The 26,292-nt window shown below is 29.3% G+C and overlaps 1 protein-coding gene across 2 annotated transcripts in view; it reads right to left on the bottom strand.

Annotated features, from left to right (window-relative positions):
- LOC113378424 (protein cycle-like) overlaps positions 1–26,292 on the bottom strand; it is a 322,860-nt gene that overhangs the window by 109,844 nt on the left and 186,724 nt on the right. For both annotated transcript variants that reach the window (XM_026618951.1, XM_026618950.1), the window contains one exon: positions 10,552–10,701. In XM_026618951.1, coding sequence (XP_026474736.1) covers positions 10,552–10,691 — 140 coding nt within the window. In that variant the 5' untranslated portion in view covers positions 10,692–10,701. The remainder of the gene's footprint in view (positions 1–10,551; positions 10,702–26,292) is intronic.

Raw genomic sequence — 26,292 nt, forward strand, 5'->3', positions numbered from 1 at the left:
TTATAAACAAACTTTTTCTACGCAAGCAATATGACTTTTGAATCGCTCTAATCGGATGCTATGTTTACTCAAAAACTGCCATTTTTTTCTAAGCAATCTTATTATTGCTTAATTATTGTTATAATGAATTATTATAAAAATGATTAAAAAACTAGGTTTAAATGCATTTAATATTTATTTAAGCAAATTCTATTAAAATAATAGATCGATTCTGCCTAATTTCTGCAAAACAAATACAAAACATATTGAGAATTATTACTCTGAAGATAAATTTAAAGATAAAAATCGTGCGAGACGTTCTCAAAATGCGTTTGCGGAAACTAATAACAAGGTAATGCATAAAATAGTTCGAGAGCGCTAGCGATAAAAGCACGTTTTAATTTAAAAACAACATAGACCGCTTTTCTCCCTTTTCCCAATATAAAAATTGTTAAAGCATAAATTGTTGAAAGAAGATGGACACATATACAAATTATTCACAGTACAATGGCGAACCATGCAGATTAAGGAGACCGACAAATAATTTTCCATATTTTTCTTGAAAAATAGTTTTCCAAAGCATTCTCTTTATGATACATATGAATTATATGGTAATCAAATAAATTTGTATATCAAATAAAAATACTACAGTATGTGACTGTGTTGAAAATTTATTACATATAAAGCAGATGTCAGATTAAAAATGAAAAATCCAAGTTTAAAAAACACCAATCTTTTAGCCTAAATTTCAAACGAAACTTTTGATAGAAATTCGATTTAGTTCATCATTAAATATTATATTTTCAACAACAAATATTTTATCATATTTTAAAAACACTAATATATTATTCAATAGTAAGTACTGTTAGATTTTAAAATATTTCTATTCACGGAGGAAAAATTCTAGTCCAATTTCAGATGCATAAAAACACATTTAGCCTACCTTTAATCCTAATCTTAACATAAAACTTAAATAAATTTTTATTTTTAGAATAATTCCACATACGGTAGTGATAATTTTGGTAAAAATGACGGTGTTTTCGGTATGGAAATATTGCGAAAGAACAGTTTACTTATCACATTGGAAAGGTTTTTCTAATTACTTTGTTGTGTTCAAAAAGCACAAATTGATATGAAATCAAACATAGTCTGTTCCAAAAAGGCGTTCTATTCTATTAATTTCTGAAATCATCGATGCCTTATGAAATTAGCACTCGAACGTCTACTCAGAGAACAGATTCTAATCTTTGAAAACAAATGAATAAAAAATAATAAATATTCTGAAGTATATAATATTTACACAACGCTTCACAAAACGAAATTGAAACTGATATAGACTTATTTATTTATTCATTCATTTATATATTTATTTTATTATAAGCCCACACAGCATCTTCAGATGGAAAATATAATGATACATTTATCAATATAATTAAATATTGTGTAAATAACATATTAGTAAGTGGTTTCCAGCCTGGGCGTGCTTTTCTAGGGAGGAGCAAAATTGTTACAATGATGACGTGCAGGTGTTTTCAAAATACTATTCAAAAATGTTAAAATAACATAAAAAATGAATGAATTTGTTTTTTATTTATACTTCTACATCATGATTAATTTTTATCATACATAATTATTAATTATTAGCTTGACAATTAAGTTATAATAACAGTTGAGTAGTGATTAAATTTTATTACAAAAATTAAAGGGGGCGCAACAATGTTGTTAAGATACTATGTCCAAAACTTAAAATTATTAATTATAATTAATACTATTACAAAATTATTATTTAGAATTATGAAATGCCTAGGAATTGAATGTAATATACCAAACAGTGCAAATCTGGAGGATAAAAATTAACAAGTAGTATTTAATTTTGTTAAATTCTTAAAAATAAATGTTTTGTTGCTAAGTTGTGTTGAACATATATTCATACTGCCTCTAAATAGTAACATCATCTATAGTATGTTAATTTATAATTTAATTCATATTAAAAAAAAATATCATCGCTATTTTACAGGTATTACCAATTTTCGAAGCAAAAATACCGAATTACAGGTATCAAATTTTTTTCCCGGTATTGGAATCCCTAGTAGTGACAGTCGCCATAATAGCTATACTATACTGATTTTGAAATAGGGTCCGAGGGGAGACAGTTGTAGTATGTTTGTTTGAACAAGTTGCCATTATTGCAATCCTACGCAGTCAGCGCCTTACATTAACACGAGCTGTACACCGCACTGCTTTTAAAGAGTCAAAATAAGTTTATTTTGTTCGATTTCGTTTAAAATAACTGTCACTTGTATACAGATAATATACTTTGCTGTTAATTTGTGAATTAGTAGTTAATTACAAGCAATTAGATAATTTAGCTCAGTCAAAACGACGATATGTTTTCAAAAGTGTACGTTGGATAGGGTTTGTGGGTACGGTTGTGACATATTTTTTATGTCTGAAAAACGTGTCATAACATGTTGAAAGACTAAACACGTAAAGAAAAATCTAACTTAACTAAGACAAAATAATAAAGAGAAAGGGAAAGAAAAAACAAAACACGGTTCACAGAAAGATTTCACAAAAGATATAATCATCCAAAGAATAATTCTGTCTGGTTTGTGGAAGCTCATATTCTGAAAGTACAAGTGGATCGAAAGTGGATCGAAGTGCCAAAGAATATGCCGTTTCTGATCATTACCATTACATTTGTCATAATTATAATGATGATTCTGACTTCTCCGTATAATGATACATAGTTACTGTAATATATTGACTGATTAGTTAACCGATAACTATTAGTTAATATTTTTGACTACTTTTAAAGAAGAAATTTATAATAACATTCAAACATTCAAATTTACAATAACAGTGACTTATTAATTATAAGAAGGAATGTGATCGCACGTTTCAGTTTATTTCTTGTTAGCTTTGTATAAAAAATCATGTTTAAAAACGAGAGAAAAAATGAAAAAAATAAAGAAAAATAAAAATATGTATTTGATTTTATTATGAACACATACAATTATAAAGATGCAGTTAAAAAAAGACGCATTGAAAATAATTTGAAATGTTGATATAAGTACTTTGTAGTTGAAAATACCGAAAAAATGAATAAAATATCTATTTTGTTTGATTTGTTAATTAATTAAAAATAAAACCATAACATTATTAACTTCTCGTAGGGTAAGTTGTAGTAATTGCAAAAAATCGAAAATGAAATTTTTTGCGTATCTTTACTTCTCAAAGGTTTCTGAACATTTTGGCATAACTCAGAAAAAATGAATGTATGTGTGTGTATGTGTATGTGTGTATGTTTGGATACAATTTTTGGTCCACGATTCCGGGCAAACGAATCAAAGGATTTGAATGATTCAAATCGGAAACTGAACCAAAATGACGATTTCGAAAACACCGAAAACACTGGTTCAACCGATTTCAATTATTCAAAAAACATTCGATTCCTATTGATGAGAAGACGTGCTGATTAGTTTTTGGTCGAGACAGATCCAGACGTTTCAAAGATACGGGGAAAAAAGTACCAAAAACGGTAATTCACTTTTTGAGAGAACGGAGTACCCGATTTGAATGATTCAAAAAACATTTTACATGTATTGACAGAATGAAAAATTGATGAAATTATAAATAAGGCAGGTCTAGCGGTCTCGGAGATACAAAGAAAAAAGTAAAAAACAGTTGATATTTGGCAGTCAAAAATGATCATTAGATATATGCACATTAAATTTTCAAATATTTGATAAAATGTTTAAAAATAAGTATTAATTTTCTTATAATTTTGTTAGATCAGTAAGAAGATTGTTAATTTTTCAAGTTTACTTTTACGGTTCAAGCAAATTTCAAAATTTACAGAATTTTTTTTTCAAAATTTTCAAAAATATACAAAGTGTTATACCTCAAATATGAATTTTAAATTTACAATTCAGTTTTATAATATATTTGAAAATATGTTTTAAATGCGTTATTCTAATCGTAAGAAATATATCCTCAGATGAATTTATTCGGCACCTCTTCCTAATGTAAACTTTCTCAAGTGTTTTTAGCGATAAAATCGTCGCTGTATATTTTATGAACGATAAAATATATAGTGATTATAATTATCTATTGGATAATGTTTAAAACAATAAACAATTTAAACAATTTATTGATCAATATTTATTGATTACTGATTTTTTTCTTTCAAATATTTAATTTTGGTACGGAAAGTACCAGCAATTTGCCTTAAAAAAATTTTTGATCGGCTCCAAATTTAAACAATAAATAGCAACAGCCGTGAAATGAGATTTATCATGGGCACAAAGTATAGACATGTTTTTAATGTCAAACAGAAACTTCGAAAGGAGATCTTAGAAGTCTTCAACAGCATAATGATAGGTCGTCCTATTACGAATAGGCAACGGTACGCTCTATTGGGCTTTGCAGAGCTTATTCCCGGAATGCGTGGCGTACGCTTCAAAGAGTTTAAGGTACGAGTTGTTATCATTTCTGCATAAACAATTCCAACTGGATACTTGATATGGAAGTAAAAGCTCGCAAGGAATCAGACGCTTTTGAAATGTATTACCTACTAGCATTTTAGAATAAATTTTAAAATATTTCCATGACGGTGATATAAAATAGCAACAAATAAATATATTAACAAATAGTAAATTGCATATACTACCAGACATCTGAAAATGAATCTTAAATTGCTAGACAGAAATTATACATTTTTGAATAAAAATATTTTTTGCCTGTTAATGAATGACATATTATTTATTTTCACCTTCCCGAGGGAAGTTATAGTAATGGGCCAAACATCGAAAATGAAAATTTTTGCATATCTTCACGTTTCAGAGGTTTCTGTACATTTTGGCATACTTCAGAAAAAATAGATGGGTGTGTGTATGTATGTGTGTTTGTGTGTGTATGTGTAGAAACAATTTTGCGTCGATAATTTCGGGCGTACGGATTAACCGATTTGACTAGTTAAAAAAAACATTCGATTCCTATTGATGAGGAGACGTGCTGATTAGTTTTTGACTAATATAAGGCAAGAAGTGCTAAAAATGACAGTTTTTAAGAGAACGGATAAACCGATTTGAATGATCCAAAGAACATTCGATTCGTAAGGGGAAGTGGTGGTTAGTTTTCGGCAAAAGCAGGTCCAGCCGTTTCAGAGATACCGAGTTAAATGGCAGTTTTTGATAAAAAAGCATTCAATTTGAATGATTTAAAAACATTTCTGCATGTGTTGAAGAAAGATTTTTTTTTAAGTATCGAAAAACAAATATCAAACTCTTCAAAATAACATGATACTCTTTAAAATGAAAATTGATTCTCAAACAATCTAACAAAAAAATATTGATCATCTTCATCTATTAAACAATCCATTATTATTCCACATTTGCCTATATATTTTGTTTAATAAATCTAACCTTATACATCATTTCATGAATTACTCGCATTTAAAAGTACGTGCATAATATAACCTTATAAAAATCTCCGTAAACTAAAACAATTAACATTTCCTTTCATAACTACCCTTCTAACGGTATAAATCTAACATTACATTATATTGGTTTTCATGTTTGTTTCATTAGAAATGTATACGTAGCTTTCCATATTTTCTCGTACGTCCTACTAATAATGAATCAGGTAAATATTTTATAAAACCATATATTTATACTAAACCTTTATACAGTCGATCGAGAATTGTTACAACGTATTTGTCTGATATAATGTAAAGATTAAATATTGATACTGGCAAGGTCAGTGAGATATTTGACAAATACTGCCGTTTTAGTATATGCATACATTATATATAACTATATATAAGTAGATATATATATATATATATATATATATATATATATATATATATATATATATATATACAGAGTTAAACCTGTTTTTGTGCGGATGTAGAAAACGCATAAAAATCGCATCTCTTCTTGAAAAATTTAATGAATTGAATCTTTTCCTAAAACATATTGAGAAAACCCGATAAATGAATCGAAAATTATTTGCACAAAAAGTGTTCTACATAATAATTTATGAAGTTGTAACTTCTAGAAACATTATATATGAAATTACTTTTGTTGCAATTAGTATACATTATATATATATGAATGTATTTTATAATTGTGTAAAAATTTTACCAATTATGTAATACGTATTTTAAAAATAAGTGTTTTTTTTTATTTCCATATATTTTAATCACATTATGAACAATGCATAGTATAAGCAAATATTTCACTGACAATGAGTAACTTTGCAAAAGTAATTTCATTTTGAATTAATATTTTCTTGATACAGTGAAAACTAATTATTGCTGTCAAAACTAACACTTATAGTCCATAAGTTTTAAATAGTTCCTAAGCTGTTATTTAAGAATAATGTTGTATATACACCTTTTTTTGAAGGAAAAAAAAACTCCTATCACGGCCATGCTTCTACGAATCGACTGCTCTATTATCAATTCTTTGACTAATTGTAAGTCAGTTTTAATTAGTTTTATAGACAATGCGAGAATAATGTCTGAATTCACTGACAATACTAAATATTGATAGCGATTTGATGTCTTAGCCACGAAAAACCTTGTAGATTAAGTATTCGATATCAGAAATAACAAACAACGATTGACCTCATTTTTCGATCGCAAATTTTTGATTTTTTTCTGTATCAATTATGTAATACAAACGCAAATAGATATATATTTGACCGTTTCAATGTAGCATTGTCATCACAAGCAATATAAAACAACGAAAAATATGTAGAGAGTTCGCTTTTAATGAAATGTGATTTTTAATTTATTATCACCAAAAACGTCTGAAATACATAATTACTTTTTTTTATCAAAATTAACGATATATTTGTCAATGGTATTTTTAATGTGGCATAAGTAAAATTGATATTATACGAATGATGACATAAAATTATATATTGATTTTGTTTCCAAATATATATATATATATATATATATATATATATATATGTATATATAAGGACGTATGTATGTATTACATAGTATATGTATATGCATATGTATATGTATATATATATATATATATATATTTATATATATATATATATATATATAAAATCACACAACAATATTATAGATAGCATTTCTCAAATTATCTTTCCTCTAAATAATCTTAAAATTAATAATTGTAAAAAAAATTATTTTCACTGTATTAATGAAATAACGATCTAAATTCACTAGTAAAGAGTAAAAATAGTAACCATACAATTTTGATATAGACCAACGTCACAAAAACTTTAAATGACTCTATATTTGTTCGAAACTTTTGAGATTTCATTTAAACTCGTAATGGCCAATAAAACTCCAATGTTCTGTTGAAAGTAACATAATCGTAACAACACATTGAGTTTTTTTTACATATTATTAACAGTGATTGATAGTTCTATAAAAATAGAGTGACCTAAATTAAAACAATATAAAACAATAAATTATTGAAATATGACAAATCACGTAGTCAATAAGAAAAAAATTTAAATTCTTCAATAATTCATTTAGGAAATTCATCAATAATATAGTACCTATACGTAAAATACATTTAGCTAAAAATTTAAATATATTTATAATTAAATATATGATATTTATTACTCAAAGATTAATTAGTATTAATTTCAGAAGAATTATTCCATAGTTCAAGAAACATGTAGCTTTAGGTTGCTATTTTTTTACTCGAAAATTTTCAATAATTAATCAAGTATTTTACCATTTTACAATCCCGGTGTTTTGATGAAAGTGGCCAACACACTTTAGTACTTTTTTTTGACAGAAAGACCTATTTTAAAAATGTTATATTCATAGTTCAACAGAAGTATTATTTCTAGAAAACTTGGGGCAACTGTGCTATTATTTTTTACTGTCATCCTAGAAACGTTATTCACGGTCACAGTTCCGAAGTTTAACAAAATTAATAGTCAAAATTTCACCAAAGCTTAAGGTTGTACTGAGCTTTTAGCTCATAATTTCCAAACAACGTCAGATGATTTTTTTTCAATTTTTTTTCAGGAAAGCTAAGGTCAGAACTATCATCACCCTGTTTCGGCTTGACGTTAAGCTTTGGGACACGCTGTATATGTATAAATAAATATATATATATATATATATATATATATATATATATATATATATATACGAGGTCTGTTCAAAAAGTTTTCGTAATTTTCGTTTTTTCAAAAAAATATTTATTTATTCGTCTACATTAATGTGGTCCCCTTCAAAGTAGTCCCCCCCAGATATAATACACTTATGCCAGCGTTTTTTCCAATTTTCGAAGCACCCTTGATATTCACTTTTTGATATGTCCTTGAGCACTCTCGGCGATTTTCTTCAATCGAGGAAAACCGCCGTCCTTTCATGGGTCTCTTCAACTTTGGGAATAGGAAAAAGTCACACGGAGCCATATCTGGTGAATTTTTGCACTTTGCAACACTTTATTTCATTTTTTACGCAAAATTTAATACAAATTCTTTGACTTTTTCAATTCTTCCATTGTAAAAATCGCCGAGCTCAGAAAAACACGTCGAACCTTAGCGACTACCACAGACAAAGTAAACAGTGAATATAGCTGAAAATTTCATCATACTTTAGGGGCATGTATACCAACACAATAAAAAAAAATTTTGACAATCAGACACTCCAGACCCGCGAAATTTAATTATTAGTAATTCCGGGTACTTTTTGAACAGACCATGTATATATTATAAAAGATCCCAAAAAAATACAAACCATAAGCATTTAATCTATATTTATAATATTAATTATCATTCGTTCAGACAATTATCGTTTGAAAAAATAATTTTAACTATTACTGATTAACTTTTTTATATTTTGATTTGTACTATGCGATAATTAAAACAATAAAAAAATAAAAATGAATAGTGTCAATGTAATTCTCTATTAAATACTATGATAATGAATCCGATTATAATACAACGTGATCGAACTAATAATTTGAATAATTTGCTAATAAGTACTTTTGAAGCAGTATTATAACATAAGTAATGTAACAAAGGAATAGATTTCTATGCAGCATACGATATGTGAATCTTATAGCAAAAACACGTTGCAGATACCTATATATACATTACATATATTTATGTAAGTATTCACATATCATTTATATGTGCACATCGATACATGATTGAATACGAACTATTTACTGCATTGACTGCTGATTATTGCTATTCAGCCATGTGAGTCGCAAAACTATTTTCTAGAGCTGCAGCATGGACCGATGCACTTATTATACGATTCTACGTTTTCTTCGCACTCGATTCGACCTGCAACAATTGTGCAATCCTCTATTCAGAGATGGAAAGCTCTCAAAAGTATATCCAGTTCGTGTAATAAGCTACACGTATGCATACAAAAGATATATGCAACGCACGTGTTTAATTTTAGAAAACATAAACCCCACGGCGATCGGGTGTAAGGCTCCCTCGAATATGGCATGGAAAATGTAGATTTTTTTAATTAAAAAAGCTATTTTCATTCGAACCACAACAATGTTTTTATAGAAAATTTATAACACGTTACTTCAGGTGCATGTAAACGGAGAAGAAAATGTACAAATAGAGGTATCTAAAACATGCAGTAAACTTTTCGTTTTTTTAAAATATGGTTTATTATTATATATAATTAAAAAAAACGTAAATGGCACTGTTTTATTGCATAAAAACAATAGTGTAAATTTATAGTTAAATATAAAGTCTTAATTCTTGAAAACCTAAAACAATTGTGGTATTTTTTGCCGTGGTTTTAAAAATTGATGTTCACGATTATGGTTCTAAAGTTTGAATAAACAAAATTAATAAAAGTTAACCACAATGACCGAAAAATGGTCATAATTTCACGAAAGCTCTAGGTTGCGCTTAAGCGCTCATAATTCCCAAACAACGCAATTCTTTTTTTCTAATTTTTTTTCAGAACAGTTAAGGTTAACACTATCACCGTGTATCGGCTTCACATTAAAGCCGGGGACACCCAGTATATCTTGCATTTGAATATTGACAAGTTTTACTTTGTAAAACAATAGTAAAATAAGAGCTACTATAATAATAGATTTAATCTATTAGAAGGCATAATTAACACATCTAATTGCAAGTAAACATAAAAAAGTGTATGTCTTACGTAGCCAAAATCTCGCAAAATTTTCTGGCGTCGTTAAAAAAAAATCTCTATATAAATAAAGACAAACATAAAGTTAAAAAAAAAAATATTATAATGTCTGTGAAGAATAAAATAATTAATTGAATGAAAACGTGACATATAATCATCTTAACAGAATCAAAACGGTTACAAATTAATTTGCTTTAATTTGTACAAATTTGTACAAATTAAAGCAAATCCCTAAAGCGTTGATAAAATATTTGAATCCAGCCACAAGCTCGTATATGTAACATCACATAGTATTCAAAAACCAACCATTACAAGCATATTTCATAAACATGGCATATAATGACTGACCGCGTATAAAACTGCATATGAATATGAAACCCGATGTCATATAACGCATGCAAAAAAAAAATATTTTAACCACTGACCTGTTGGAGTGCGACGTCCGAGCTTGCGCCAGCTCCGGACTAGAGACGCCGCCGCTGATCGAAGTACACGGTGAGCCTGACATGCCGTCCGGGGACTCCGAACATGCCGGACGGCTGTCACTCGATTCGGCGTCGCTCATTGCACGTACCCTGGAAACAAACAGGAATAATCAAAGAAGATTTATATTATGAAATATGTTGCGTTAAAGTTTTTGTAATTTTTTGTTGGATGGGCCACAAGTACATATTATACACAAAATAACCAAATATAATTTTAATTGATTTATTACATATTTATTTATTTAGCATAGCTAAGTATTTGTGTAGAAGATATGTGATCAATAATACACTTGTATATTTTAAAGAACAGTAATAAATTTTTATTACATAGTCAGATTAAAAAAATAAGCTACTTTGGAATATTTACAACAACATAAGATGAGGTCAAAACCAGTGGCGGATCCAGCTTCGGCGTCAGGGGGGGGTCATAATTGAAAAGTTTTTATAGTCCTCAATGAGTATGTAACAAATTTAATATATATATATATATATATATATAATATATATATATATAATATATATATATATATATTAGATAAAACGGGGCTTAAAGATTCGCGGGTAAAAAGGTCCACCACCGATGTCTCAAAAACAAGTAAAGTTCAGGATTTCTTAACAACAATATTCGAAAGTAGAGGGAAAAATGTACAACCAGCCATCACCCTGATTCTTACGGCGTTAAAAAAGCATTTTCACAAGAGATAAATTAAACTAGCTGTAAGTAGAATTCTGTCTTAAGGCAATTAGGGCATCGTGCCTTAAGGCAAATTGCTGGAACTTCCCGTACCAAAAATTATTATTTTTTTTTAAAACGATTAACATTTTTGAAAAAAAAAATACTTTGAAAAAATAAGATTTTTGAGAAACTATAAATTGGACAAAAAATTAGTTTTTTTTGAAAAAAAAAAAATTTTTAAAAAATTTTTTTTTTTTAAAAAAAAATTTTTTTTTTGAAAAAATTTTTTTTTCTTTATTTTGACATATTGTGGAAGATCTGAACTTTTTTTTCAAAGCAATCGTACTGCTTTAACTACATAGGGACAAAATATAAAGCGCGTAAGCGCCGCGTCGCTGTCTAACGCATAAGCATTGGTACGGAACCGATAGGAATGTTAACAAAATGTATACTTATTGTTAAAATCTCTATAAAATGTCTGATAATTTGATGTGCATACGTCTAATGATCATTTTTGACCGCCAAATGGCTCATTTTTTTACTTTTTCCTCCATATCTCCGAAACCGCTGGACCTACCTTCATGAAAGTTGTATCGATTCTTTATCTTGTCAATACAAATGAAATGTTTTTTGAATTATTGAAATCGGACGCTCCGTTCTCTTAAAAACTGAGTTACCGTTTTCGGAACTTTTTGCCCCGTATTTTCGGAACGGCTTGACCTGCCTTTGCCAAAAACTAATCAGCACGTCTCCTTATCAATACGGATCGAATGTTTTTTGAATTATTCAAATCGGTTGATCCGTGTTCCCGAAATCGTCGACGAAAATTTGTATCCGCACATACATACACACACATACATACATACATACACACACACACACACACACACACACACATACATCCATTTTTTCTAAGGTATGCCAAAATGTTCAGAAACCTCTGAAACGTAAAGATATATAAAAATTTTCATTTTCGATTTTTTTGCGATTACTATAACTTACCCTACGGGAAGTTAACAAATATTTATTCCAACTCCGCTGGTGAATATTGTGGACAAAATATCAAATCAAGGTTATTTACAGAGTTATCTCTGTAAAAAATGTATCTATAAAATTTATATTTTTCATTCGTTGAATAATGTAACTATTATTTCGTTAAATCCCTTTAAAATTAAAAATAGTAAATTGTATTGTTTGTCCTCTCGCCGATTTTATCCCGCCTATGGGGGACAATTTTTTTTAAAAACAGCAAAAAAACACATTTTTACAGTGATGAATTAGCTGAAAGTTGTACTAAATTCTTCTTGGTCTTATTGGTTGTTAGGTTTTTCGTTTAGTTTTCACAATATAATTGCTCAAAGTTAAATTGTACCCGCCTAACCTTATATATTAACTAGGTGGTATTGGTATTTAGCCTTGAGGCAAGTTACATGAACTTCCCGATATGTGTAAATAATCGACTTAATCAATAAAATATAAATTAATTTATGAGTGTTAAAAGTATTCCGAGTGGATTTATTACACATAATTGAAAACGAACGAACACTTTGACTCAGAGTATTTTCTAAAAGCAAATTTTCAAAAATCAATAATTTTTATAATTGAACCAGTTTCCATAGGACTTTAATCGACTTAGTATGTTCATTAAAACCAAGTACTCTATCGTTATACTAAGTAAATCATCTAATTTCAATTTTAACAAACGTCAACAAAACTACTCATTTACTCAAACTTTGATGAATTTTTAAAATTAAACTACTTGTCGTAAGGCCGTAATATTTCAGTAAGTTCTATAAGACCATGATATACATCTCCAAAGAAAGTTTCATAAAAATCGGCTTAATTTTTTTTTTAGCAGTTAATTACAAGAAAACGGCTCGGTAGATTTTCACCTAAAACTAATCAGTATTATTCCCAACTAATATCTTTCGAACAGTTTTTGATTTTTTATTTTTTTGATTGGACAAAAAGTTTAACACTCTTTTTCAAATTACAAAGAAACTGCTTGGCAGATCGTCTCACAAAACTGACAAACTATAGTGCTCATTGAGATACATCGAATGGCTTTTAAATTTCTGAAATCGATTCAGGCGTTTTTGAGCAAACGTCGATGAAAGGTCTAATTTTGACAAATGCCAAAAAAACGATACCAATTTGTGCAAACGAATTTTTAAAGTTAAACGGGTTGTCGTAGGGCCGTAATATTTTAGTATGATCTAGAAGACTATGGTGTTTACCGTCAAAAAAATCATAAAAACCGTCGATTTTTTTAAAAAAAAACTTTATTATAAGAAAACGGCCCGATCGATCTTTACCAAAAACTAATCAGCACGATTCCCAACCAATATCTTTCGAACGGTTTTTGAATTTTCAGAATTGTAAACTAAAACGTGGACGAAAAAAAATTCACTTTTCTGCTATTTATAAAGAAACGGCTTGGACGATCGTCGCACAAAAATTTTTGAAATCGGTCGAACCGTTTTTGAGAAAATGTCGATTTACGGCAAAAATTCTGTTCACATACACGCACACACACACCCACACACACATACTTTTTCTAAATTTGGGCTCATGCGAATCAGAATGGCTTGAAACGTTGAGAAAACATAAAATTAGCGAATCGGATTTTTTTATGAAAACAAACTTCTTCGGGAAGTTAAAAATAATCTGCGTCTTTGACGTGAGTCAAAATTTGACCTTTTCTCGACGTTTTCTCGTCTGGACCGATGTTCAAATTTAAGAACTATAAAATGAAACTGGATAAGCCCTTGCGTTGATTAGTTTTTTAGACAATTGGTCGATCCGTTTCTTTACTATTGACAGAAAAGTGCAAAAATTATCGTCCATGTTTTTGTCAAAAATTTTGAACCGTTTTTGCTTAAACTATTCGATTTATATCATTTGGAAATAAATGGTTTCTAGCGAAGATCGGTCAAGTCGTTTCTTTTTCATAATAGATTTGTCATTTCTATTTGCATGGCGATAGAGTTTTTGCTCTAAATGAACGTGCTAAACTATGGCATGACAAGTGGCTTACTTATGATAATTAAAGTTTGGATTATTTGGCCGCGCTTTTAAAAAATTCACCGTGTGTATGTATTCGGCTTCGTATTTCGTATGTGCTCGTTTTCCATCAATGTGTAATATTCAAACCATTTTTTTCAAAAAAAATAATTACTATATTTGAAAAAAAAAAACAATTTGCAATCGTTCCTCTCTTCAAAATGGTTTACAGCTATTAGGTATACTTCTCTAAATCAGTCATTATAAACTTCCCATAGGGTAGTTATAGTAATAGGCCGAAAATTTAACGTTTTGAAGGATTCTGAACACTTTGGCATACCTCAGATAAAATGGATGTGTGTGTGTGTTTTGTTTGTCCGCATTTTTTCGTCCACGTTTTCGGGCGCACGGATTAACCGATTTGAATGGTTCAAAAAACATTCGATTCTTATTGATAGGGAGATGTGCTGATTAGGTTTTGGTAAAGACAAAGGTCCAGCAGTTACGCAGATACGGAGCACAGAGTGCAGAAAATACAAATCGAGTTTTTGAGAGAACAGAGTATTCGATTTGAATGAATGAGCGAATTTGAAATTTCGGATGAATGATTTTTTTCCCTGAACTGTAATAAAACATATATTTGCAATACGATTAGAAAATCCTTAAATTTTAGGGTTTTTGACTCCCCCATTCGTCTACAATCAGTTAATTATTCAAGTTATAAAATGTGTTTGGTAAAAAAATACATAAATGAAATAATTATGAAGTAATTTTGTTGTTGAATTAATGTTTTATCTAAGTCCTAAGAGAGGCCCAGGGGGGGGGTCATGACCCCCGTGACCCCCCCCCCCCCCTGGATCCGCCACTGGTCAAAACGTTGAAAATTGGTATATCGGATTTTTTCAAAAAGACTTTAAAAATGGCATATAAATTATTTAAATACAAGGGTGGCGCCAATTCTGTATAGCAATGCGCCCATACCCTTTATAATAAATTCTCATTTATGTCTTTATTTTAAAACATACAAATTTTAATCCAAAGTATTACTTATCAGTAGGTTCGGTTGTGCTAGGATAGGGTAGTGACAGTAGCCATGGCAGCTGCACTATACTGATTTATAGGATTCAAAGAGTGAAAGATGTAGTATGTTTGTTTGAACATGTTCAGATTATTGCATTCAGTCTGCGCCCTTTAATGAGTCAGTTTCTTTGTTCGATTTCTTTTATTCAGATAGATCACTTTGTTTGTTATTTTGTTGTAAGTTAAACATTAGTAGTTAATCGCCAGCAGTTAGTTTTTGTGTATGATGATTTGTTTTCAAAAGTGCGCTGGGTACGCTTGTGACCTGTATTTCTTGTCCTTTTTAGGTAAATAAACACATCATATAACAATTTTGAATAATGTTTATTAGTAATATGGTAACACTCGTGATGCACATATTTATTAGTGTCAACCATTTTACACATTTATATAATGATAAATTATAAATAATATATTTATAATAGCATTAAAAATATGTATAATATTCAAAAACAATAATGTACTAAAGTTATACTTCAAATATGACATGATCGGTTTGTCATTGTAATTAGCATTTAGAAATGAACCTTCATTAGAGAAATGAAATAATTGCTGATTAATAACTTCTATAATATTCGTTCACACAGTGGATTATGTTGAACAACGCCTAAACAAATATTGTTTTCGCAACTTCACTCATCATGTAAAAATTGTGTTTGAAGCATTACACTTCATGTAATTAAAATTAACATATATTCATTGACTGATGGTATTTTTTTTTTACTTTTTCGCTGGCGATATAATAATCTCATCCTTTGAATAGCTGTAATATCTGTTTTGCCTAAAAAATACGCATACTACGACAGATCTCTATTCACATACGCGTCGATTAATCACAATCGACCCGTATAGAAACGATATCATCGAGAGCGAATGACGAATCATTGGCACTCGACTCTCATCTTATCTTATCTGCCGTAACGCACTTCCGTTGCATTTGTACGGATTTACACCCTAGTCGCGCCTAAAGAAGTTTTACTTCAAAAAAATCTAACTTAACTAACAAAATACGAAAGAGAAATGGAAAGAAAAATTCTATACACGAAAAACTAAATTCACAAAGAAGTGGCTGATATAATATATCAGCAATATATTAACTTCCCTTACTGAACTTAATTCTGCCATATCTTAGTATATATACTTATGTTTTTTTTAATAGAATTTTTCCATTTTTCAATATCACATATTCGTTAAATCCAGCATAACATAGTTTATTATGTAATTTGAATGATTGTATTGATATTAATTGTATAGGTGCAGTGGCGTACCTAGAACTTTTGCCGCCCGGGGCGGTCTCCAGATTGCCGCCCTTTCAATTATAAGTCAGTCAAATAGTAGTTTTCATAAATTAATACAAATAAACTAGTGGTGCATGGCATCGTGCCTTAAGGCAAATTGCTGGCACTTCTCGTACCGAAACATAAAATTTTTAAAAAAGATTAAAAATTTTTTGAAATCTGAAAAAAATATATTTTTGAAAATTTCAAAAATTTTGAAAAAAATAGCTTTTTTGAAATTTTTTTTTTATATTTTGAAATTTTTTGAAAACTTGTAATTTTTTTTTCAAAACAATCGCGCTGCGCAGCTGTTTTGGAGACGAAATATCGAAGCGAAACGGCTAGACATTGATACGGAACCCATAGAAATGTAAATTAAATTTGTTCTTATTATTAAAATCTCTAGAAAATATCAGACAATTTGACGTGGATATATCTAATGATCATTTTGGAGCGCCAAATGCCATTTTTTTTACTTTGTCTTATTGTATCTCTGTAACTGCTAGACCTGTCATCCCAGAAACAGTTCTCTGTTTAGTCAATACAAATAAAATGTTTTTTGAATTACTTAAAACGGACGCTTCGTTCTCTCAAGAACTAAATTACAATTTTTGGCTTTTTTGCCCCGTATCTTTGGAACGGCTGGACCCGTTTTGCCAAAAACTAATTAGCACGTTTTATCCGTACGAATTGAATGTTTTGTTCAAATAGGTTGATGCGTGTTCCTACAATCATCGACAAAAGTTTGTATCTAAACACACACACACATCCATTTTTTCTAAGATATGCCAAAATTCAGTAACCTCTGAAACGTAAAGATATATAAAAATTTTCACTTTCGACATTTTTGCGATTACTATATATAACTTACCCTACGGAAGTTAAAAAATTATTAAGTTATTTAATCAATATTAATTAATACACAAAGTAATTTTTTTCAGACATATTTATATGCACTCGTCAACATATTTATATAATGCCCTAAGGCTTCCGCCAGCCCTGATTTTCAAAAGAAAAATTGATGATTTAAAAAAATATTGATAAATCACTTCAAAGTAATCATATAAACTTTTCAAAAGAAATGACATTTATAAGCTGATATAAAAAATAGGAAAAATCGCTGAACAAAATCGTAAAGATGCTTATACGAATTCAACGAATTTTAATGAATACAATAAAATAAAATTATTAACCTGTTCTTAAATTAGAATTCAAAATTTACACAAATATACATTTATATACACCGAGGAATAAAATTCTAAATTATATGGTTAATCATAATTTATATAAATTAAATATTGACAATAATAAAAATCATAATGATCATTTATAATGCAAGAAAGAAAACTGGTTGGTACTGGTATTTTGCCTTGAGGCAAGTTACATGAACTTCCCGAAATGTGTAAATAATCGACTTAATCAATAAAAAATAAATTAATTTATGAGTGATTAAAAGTATTCCGAGTGGATTTATTACACATCATTGCAAACGAACGAACAAACACGTTAACTCGGAGTATTTTCTAAAAGCAAATTTTCAAAAATCAATAATTTTAATTAATCAATAATTATAATTGAACCAGTTTTAGGACTTTAATGGTTAACGATGTTCAAGATCAAGTACACTATCGTTATACCAACTAAATCATCTAATTTTATTTTTAACAAACGTCAAAAAAACATTTTTTCTAACTTTGATAAATTTTTAAAATTAAACTACTTGTCGTAAGGCCGTGATAATTCAGTGAGTTCTATAAGGCAATGATATACATCGCCAAAGAAAGTTTCATAAAAATCGGCTTAAATTTTTTTTCAACAGTTAATTACAAGAAAACGGCTCAGTAGATTTTCACCTAAAACTGATCAGTATCAATTCCAACTAATATCTTTCAAACAGTTTTTAATTTTTTAAAATCGGTTCGGTAGTATGAGCTTAAATGAACGAAAGGTTTAACACTTCTTTCCAAATTACAAAGAAACGGCTCGGACGATCGTCGCACAAAGAAACGATATGCCTGATCGAGATACATCAAATGGTTTTTAAATTTCTGAAATGGGTTCAGGCGTTTTTGAAAAACAAAGGTCTAATTTTGACAAAGGCCAAAAAGACCATACTAATTTTTGCAAACTTTGACGAATTTTTAAAGCTAAACCAGTTGTCGTAGGACCGTAATATTTTAGTATGATCTAGAAGACTGTGGTATCTACCGTCAAAAAAATAATCATAAGAATCGTCGAATTTTTTTTTTAAACTTTATTAAGAAAACGACCCGGCCGATCTCTGCCAAAAACTAATCAGCACGATTCCCAACTAATATCTTTCGAACGGTTTTTGAATTTTCAAAATCAATTCAGAATTGCAGGCTAAAACGTAGACGAAAAATTTTTCACTTTTCTGCGAATTATAAAGAAACAGCTTGGCCGATCGTCGCACAAAACTGACAAATAATAGTCTTCATCGAGATACATCGAGTGGCTTTTAAATTTTTGAAATCGGTCTAGCCGTTTTTGAAAAAACGACAATTTACGACAAAAAATCTGTTCACATACACACACATACTTTTTCCAAATTTGGGCTCATTCGATTCAGAATGGCTTGAAACGTCGAGAAAACATAAAATTAGCGATTCGGATTTTTTGATGAAAACATAAACTTCTCCTTGGGGAAGTTAACTAGTGGTGTATCGTATTGTAAGTTAAGGCAAATTGCTGGAAATTCCCGTACTGTAATGATATATTCGAGGAAAATTAAATATTTTCAAATATATAATTATAAATACTGTAACTTATATATGTTTACAGAAAAGTAAATAAACAAAACTCAATCAATCAAATTTGAAATAAAGGGCATTGTCTAATATTTAGAAGAAATATATAAACTGAATTACAAAGTTAAAATTATTTATTTCAAGTATATAAGTGAGCATTTGAACTTTAGGTAGAATTCAAAATAAAATCCACGTAGAAAGTTTTTTGAATCATTCAAATCGGATGCTTAGTTCTCTCAAAAACAGATATTTTTTGCACATTTTGCTTGGTATCTCTGCCTTTGCGAAAAACTAATCACCACTTCTCCTCATCATTACAAATTGAAGTTTTTTGCATCAATCAAATCGGATGTTTCATTCTCTCAAAAACTCGATTTCTAATTTCTGTACCATCAAATCGGTTGATCGGGCGCCCGAAAACGTGAACGAAAAAATGCGGACACACAAAACACACACACTTCCATTTTTTCTGAGGTATGCCAAAATGTTCAGAATCCTTCAAAACGTGAAGAAATGTAAAATAATTCATTTTCGATTGTCGGTCCATTACTATAACTTACCCTACGGAAGTTAATAAATATAAAATGAATAAGTTGCTTTTTACAACTATGTATAAATAAACTAAAAAATGCCGCCCCAAAATAAGTGCCGCCCGGGGCGGACCGCCCCCACCACCCCCACCGCCCCTCCCCTAGGTACGCCACTGTATAGGTGTGCAATTTGTTATTATATTTTTGTATTTACTTGTAATAAACAAATAAATTAAAAAAAAATCATATTATATTTACCTTGTGATGTAACTTGAAAATAGACATCTTAACTTATCACTCTTGTTGACAAAAGCAAAAAATAGCTTATAAAAATTATTTAATTCGTACAACAAATTTTATTAAACTTACATATGAGCTCAAAATAACTAAATTTCCTGCGCAAATAAAATCCATAACAAACATAATTGAGTAACAATACGAACGAAATGGAGTTTTCAAACCGATAACGAACGATTATTGATTTGAACTAAAGGTAATTAATTCTGAACTGATACCGAAGTATAAAAGTGATTCATGACTGAACGCATAATCAAGGTAGAGTAACCGTCCAATACAGTTTTTAAAAAGCGTTTATAATTTTTACCGACTCTTTTTGCATTATCGCTCTATGTGTCATAAAATATATACGTTGTAAACTAGCTATGCAAATGATCGAGTCGCGAGTGCATAAACAACGCTCATTTACAACAGTCCCATGGGAAGTCGAAGCAAGACGCGCAACTAAGCACGAAATTTGTAAACTCTGATATATGTAACGCCATTTAGGTAACGTATTAATGCAAAACAAGCTAACAGTAAATCATTGTTTCATTGTGATAAAATTGAAAACAGTTCTTTACAATATTTTGTAAAACTAGTAGTGCCTTAAGGCAAATTGCTGAAACTTCCCGTTCCGTGATTTAAATATATTAAACGCCTATTTTTTTAAAATTTTGGATTTTTTTCAAAGCGATCTCACTGCATGGCAGTTTTAGACGGAAAACTTCGATGCGCGTAAGCGCCGCGTCGCAGTCTAGTCTAACGCGGTTAAATCTTGGTACGAAACCCATAAAAATGTAAATTAGTGAGTAGTAAGATTAACATTTTTGAAAAAAAATTACTCTGAAAAAATTAGATTTTTGAGAAATTATAAATTTTTGACAAAAATTTACTTTTTTTGAAAAAAAAAACTTTTTGAAGAAAAATTTATTTTGATATATTTTGAAAATTCTGAACTTGCAATCGTACTGCTTTAACTGCATAGAGACGAAATATCGAAGTCTAATGGATAAGCATTGGTGCGGAACCCATAGGAATGTAAACAAAATTTATACTTATTGTTAAAATCTCTATAAAATATCTAATATTTTGATGTGCACATGTCTAATGATCATTTTTGACCGCCAAATGGCATTTTTATTTTACTTTTTTTCACTAGATCTCCAAAACCGCTAGACCTGCCTTCATGAAAACTTGAACAGTTGTTCACCTTTCTAATACAAGTAAATTGTTTTTGAATTTTTAAAATCGGACGCTCCGTTCTCTTAAAAACCGTGTCACCGTTTGGCACTTTTTGCCCCGTATCTTCGGAACGGCTAGACTTGCCCCCGCCAAAAACTAATCAGCACGTCTCCTTATCAGTACGAATCGAATGTTTTTTGAATTATTTAAATCGGTTGATCGGTGTTCCCGAAATCGTTGACAAAAATTTGTATCCGCACACACACACACGCACACACACATACATACATCCATTTTTTCTAATGTATGCCAAAATATTCAGAAACCTTTGAAACGTAAAAATATATAAAAAATTTCATTTTCGATTTTTTTGCGATTACTAAAACTCCCTACGGGAAGTTAACAAAATCTTTTTTATTATTGAAATTTCTATAAAATATCTGATAATTCGATGCGCATATATCAAATGATCATTTTTCACCGCCATTTTTTTTTAATTTTTTTTAATGGATCTCCGAAACCGCTGGACCTGTCTTCCCAAAAATTCAACTATTTCTTCATTCTTTCAATACTACTAAAATGTTTTTTGCATCACTCAAATCGAACGCTCCGATGACTCAAAAACTGAATTGACATTTTAGGTACTTGTTGCTCCATATGTTCAAAACCCCCTGTACTGGAAAGCTGTACCTCCTCTGCCAGAAACTAATCAGCACATCTCTATATCAATATGGATCAAATGCTTTTTGAATCATTCAAAATGGTTGATCAGTGCTCACGAAATGGTGGGCAAAAATTTATATCCAAATATACTACATATATACATACATACTATAAACACACACATAAATTTATTTTTTATAAGGTATGCCAAAATATTCAGGCAACCCTATAACGTAAAGATATGCAAAAATTGTCATTTTCGTTTTTTTTGCTATTATAATAGCAATATAATAGTATACTATACTCACCCTTTGGGAAGTGAAAAATGGATTAAAAGTAATAGTATTTTTAACATTCCTATAAAACACTAACAATAGGTAAGTACGAGTGATAAGTAGACCTCGTGTACCTAAAGGCAAGCTGCTGGAGCTTCTTTTTTATGAATGATAAAATTTGCATGCCAGCTCTAAGCTAAAAATCGAACATTTTTAAGTTCTTGAAAAAAAATCGAATATTCCAATTATCAAGATGCTTGTTCTGCATAAATTTTATGATTAATTATCAAAAAAGTTGTTTTGTAAATTTATTTTCTAAGCCTTACCCAAAAGTTTTGGGCCAAAACTATATGGGATTTGTGCTTTGTCAATATACATCGAGTACCTATATTCAAACCATTCAAATCGATTTATACATTACAGTAAATTTGTAAAGATCCAAGCATACACATTTTTACACATGTAATGACAGTATGCACATCTAAATTTTAATTCTTCTAAATGAACAAAGTTTTTTGAAAATAAGCGAATTTGTTAGGTTACTCGGTTACTCTATATAATTCTAATAAAATGATATAATTAAAAGTCACGCCAAACTATTGAGTGTATATATATATATATATATATATATATATATATAAATGCGTGTGTATGTGTATGTGTGTCTGGATCTATAGGAAAAATCAATAATAAATACAAATTCATCAATAGTTGTATATTTCACCTAATGAATAAATTAAAAAAATCATTTTTATTATTATAAGTTTTATTGAAAAATAATGCATAATTCATGTGATGACTAGAACGAAAGACAACCTTGTTTCTTCACCCACAACATAGTTATATATTCAATGGCAAATATGCAATAATTTTATCGCAAACCAACATGTACCAAGGAAAATGGTTACTATATGTTTTTACACGAAAATTGTTACAACTTTTTCATCAAAAATGCTTTCACCTATGTATAGTAAGCAATATTTTATTGCTATTGAAAATCATACTAATATTTTCAATTAAAAAAATGAGTGAACACAACTTAAAAATATGTCTATTACAATATCACAAATGTGCATTATCTTATCTGCGGCAGACTATTTACACTTGTTGAGACAATACAACATTGAGTTATTAAAATGTTAGAAATTTCAAATGTCGAATTATAATATTATAAAAGAGGATATTGTTGATTGTCGCCAATTATACAATGTACGATACAATTAAATTAATGACATATTCAGTAGAGATAACGTGAAACATTTATTACGTGTATGTAATTTTATTGCACAAAAGCTCAGTGGAGAAGCTTTTTCTTCTATTATTTTTCAATTCTTAATAAAAACGCTATATATTCTAAATAAATATTTCATATTAGTTTAAGCAATTATGGCGTAAATCTGCTCTTTTTGACCACAAAGTGCCAATTTAATGTCACAATTGAAATAAAACTTGTAACAGATTCAAATAACCTTTTTTTTGTTCAGCTGTCACTAAGAATACTTCAAACAGGACAGTCTGAATCACAAATCATACTGCTCTTGATAAAATGTTGAATTATACATGTTTTATGTTTATTTTTAGTAATATTATTTTCGCACGTGAAATGCATTTAGCGTTTTATACGTTTTATTTTGACTGCAATACTGTCGCGAATTGATTTATTCTCAGTTAGATCAATCTCAAATTCAAGAACGTGTCATTGGTTCAGGTCAATATTTACAGTAATATAAAATTTCTGATTTGTAGTTTGCGAAGTTGTGAACTCGTGTAAATTATTCATAATCAAAATTGAATTGCATTATTATTAATAGATGTGAAAATGAAAATATTTAGATACAGTTATATGATACAATGATCAATAAATTGTATTTAAATTTTAAATTATATACATGTGAACCAACTGATGAACTCAATATTGACTTTACAATAATTAAAACTGCATAAATAAATACATATATCTGAATATAAATTAATAATTCATTGGCAATCAATAAGCTTCACATTTTTTAACGATAAGAGCTTTAAATTATGGAAAATGAACCAAGAACTAAAAAATCTATAGTTATGTATTTACAAGAAAAAAGGGTTAAACTTGGACTAATGAGACTATAAAAATAAACATACATAGAGATATCTATCTATAAGTAACACAAGTAGCTATAAGTACAGTACACATATATATTCTATTCTTATAATTAGAAAATATTAAAAATAAGTTAAAAATGAATATTTAGAAAACTTAAAAATTATAAATTATAAATTTACTCTGAAGGTTTTGGTATTTAAAAATATTTACGCAATTGCTTTAAGGCAAATTGCTGGATCTTCCCGAACCAAAAACTAATTAAAAAAAACTTTGATTTTTGAGAAACTTTGAACTTTACAAAAACTGAAATAGCATTTTTGGCACTTTTTGCCTCGTATCTCCCAAACGGCTAGACATGTCTTTGCCAAAAACTAATCAGCATGTCTGCTTATCAGTAGAAACGAATGTTTTTTTTATTTATTCAAATCTGTTGATCCGCGTTCGCGAAATCGTCGACGAAAATTTGTATCCGCACACACCCACAGAAACGCATACATCTATTTTGTAAGGTATGCCAAAATGTTCAGAAACCTCTGAAACGCAAAGATACATAAAAATTTTCGATTTTTTTGCGATTACTATGACTTACCCTACAGGAAGTTAAAAATATTACGTCGTGAAATAATGTGAAAAACTTTGTGATATGGATATAGATTACATCCATGAATCGATTAAAAAATAAGCGAAGTTGCTTCATTCGTTTCATACTTTAAATGAAGTACTTAATTTGTTTCATACTTTTTTGCGCATCATGCAGATATTATATGAGCTGAATAAAACGTATTCAATCAATTATATCAAAAAGTATGTAATAATTCTGAATGTTGAATAAATTATTTCCACACGAAATAAATATACAATATTTTACTTAAGGGGTATTCTAGTGTAGAAATTCAAAAAAATCGATTTTTTTTTATTTCATATTTTCAAAGTTTAACTATCTAAGAATATGGGTACGAGAAGGTTTTCGAAAATTTGAATCATTTTTGAAGATATAGGCATTTTACTGACTCGGTCTTCATACTAGTTTGGCTTAAAGCAAAACATTAAATGCGTTTTTCTCAGAACAGACTTTTTCAGTACTACTGACACGATTTCTCGAGTTTTAGTTGACCGATTCACCTGAAATGTTCAGAGAGTCTTGTTTATGGACCTATCTATAGCCCGAACTAGGATTATCCCCAAATTCCAATTTTTACAATTTTTAAAAAATTCGAGAAACTCAAAAAAACAGTTAAAAAAACACTTTTTTTTCAAACAGTCACCAATTTGTGAAAATTTTTTTTCTTTACTCATCGCTAGTTCGGGCGATTGCGACATCATTGATTAATAATCTTTTCATTTTTTGCATTTCCGATGGCTAGGAGGACTGAAATCATGTCAAGACTGAGGTGCCAATTTTTTGAGACCACCCAATTCATCAGCTGCCAGTTTTTACAATTTTCAACTTTTTATTCTTTTAATTTTTGTTTTGTATTTTAATAATATTAATGAACAAGTGGTAAAAAAATGGATGATAAAAACATTCATTGCTTTCTTTTACGACACTTTAAAAATGACCTAAAATTCATCGTTCTACACTAGAACACCCCCTTAAATGCTTTTGAAAACCGAGGAGTTCGTTGTACATAGGATTCTGAAAACTGATGTAATAAGTAAGTACTTCCCAGTGAAGTAGCATGAAAACTTTGATGACCTGTTATGGTCGATTTGTGAATTTTACTAATAAAACGGCTCACGAGTTTTCTAATCTGTTTCGATAAGTAAGGCCTTATCAGTTATTGTGTTGATTTTTAACAGTGGCAGCGCTATAATTTTCGTTTTGATAACCAGTTAGTAAACGCGGATAGGCTAACAATGTA

The sequence above is a fragment of the Ctenocephalides felis genome, unplaced genomic scaffold (assembly GCF_003426905.1).
Source record: "Ctenocephalides felis isolate EL2017-DRISC unplaced genomic scaffold, ASM342690v1 CF-g0.4_SCAFFOLD_01886, whole genome shotgun sequence".
Taxonomy (NCBI): Eukaryota; Metazoa; Arthropoda; class Insecta; order Siphonaptera; family Pulicidae; genus Ctenocephalides; species Ctenocephalides felis.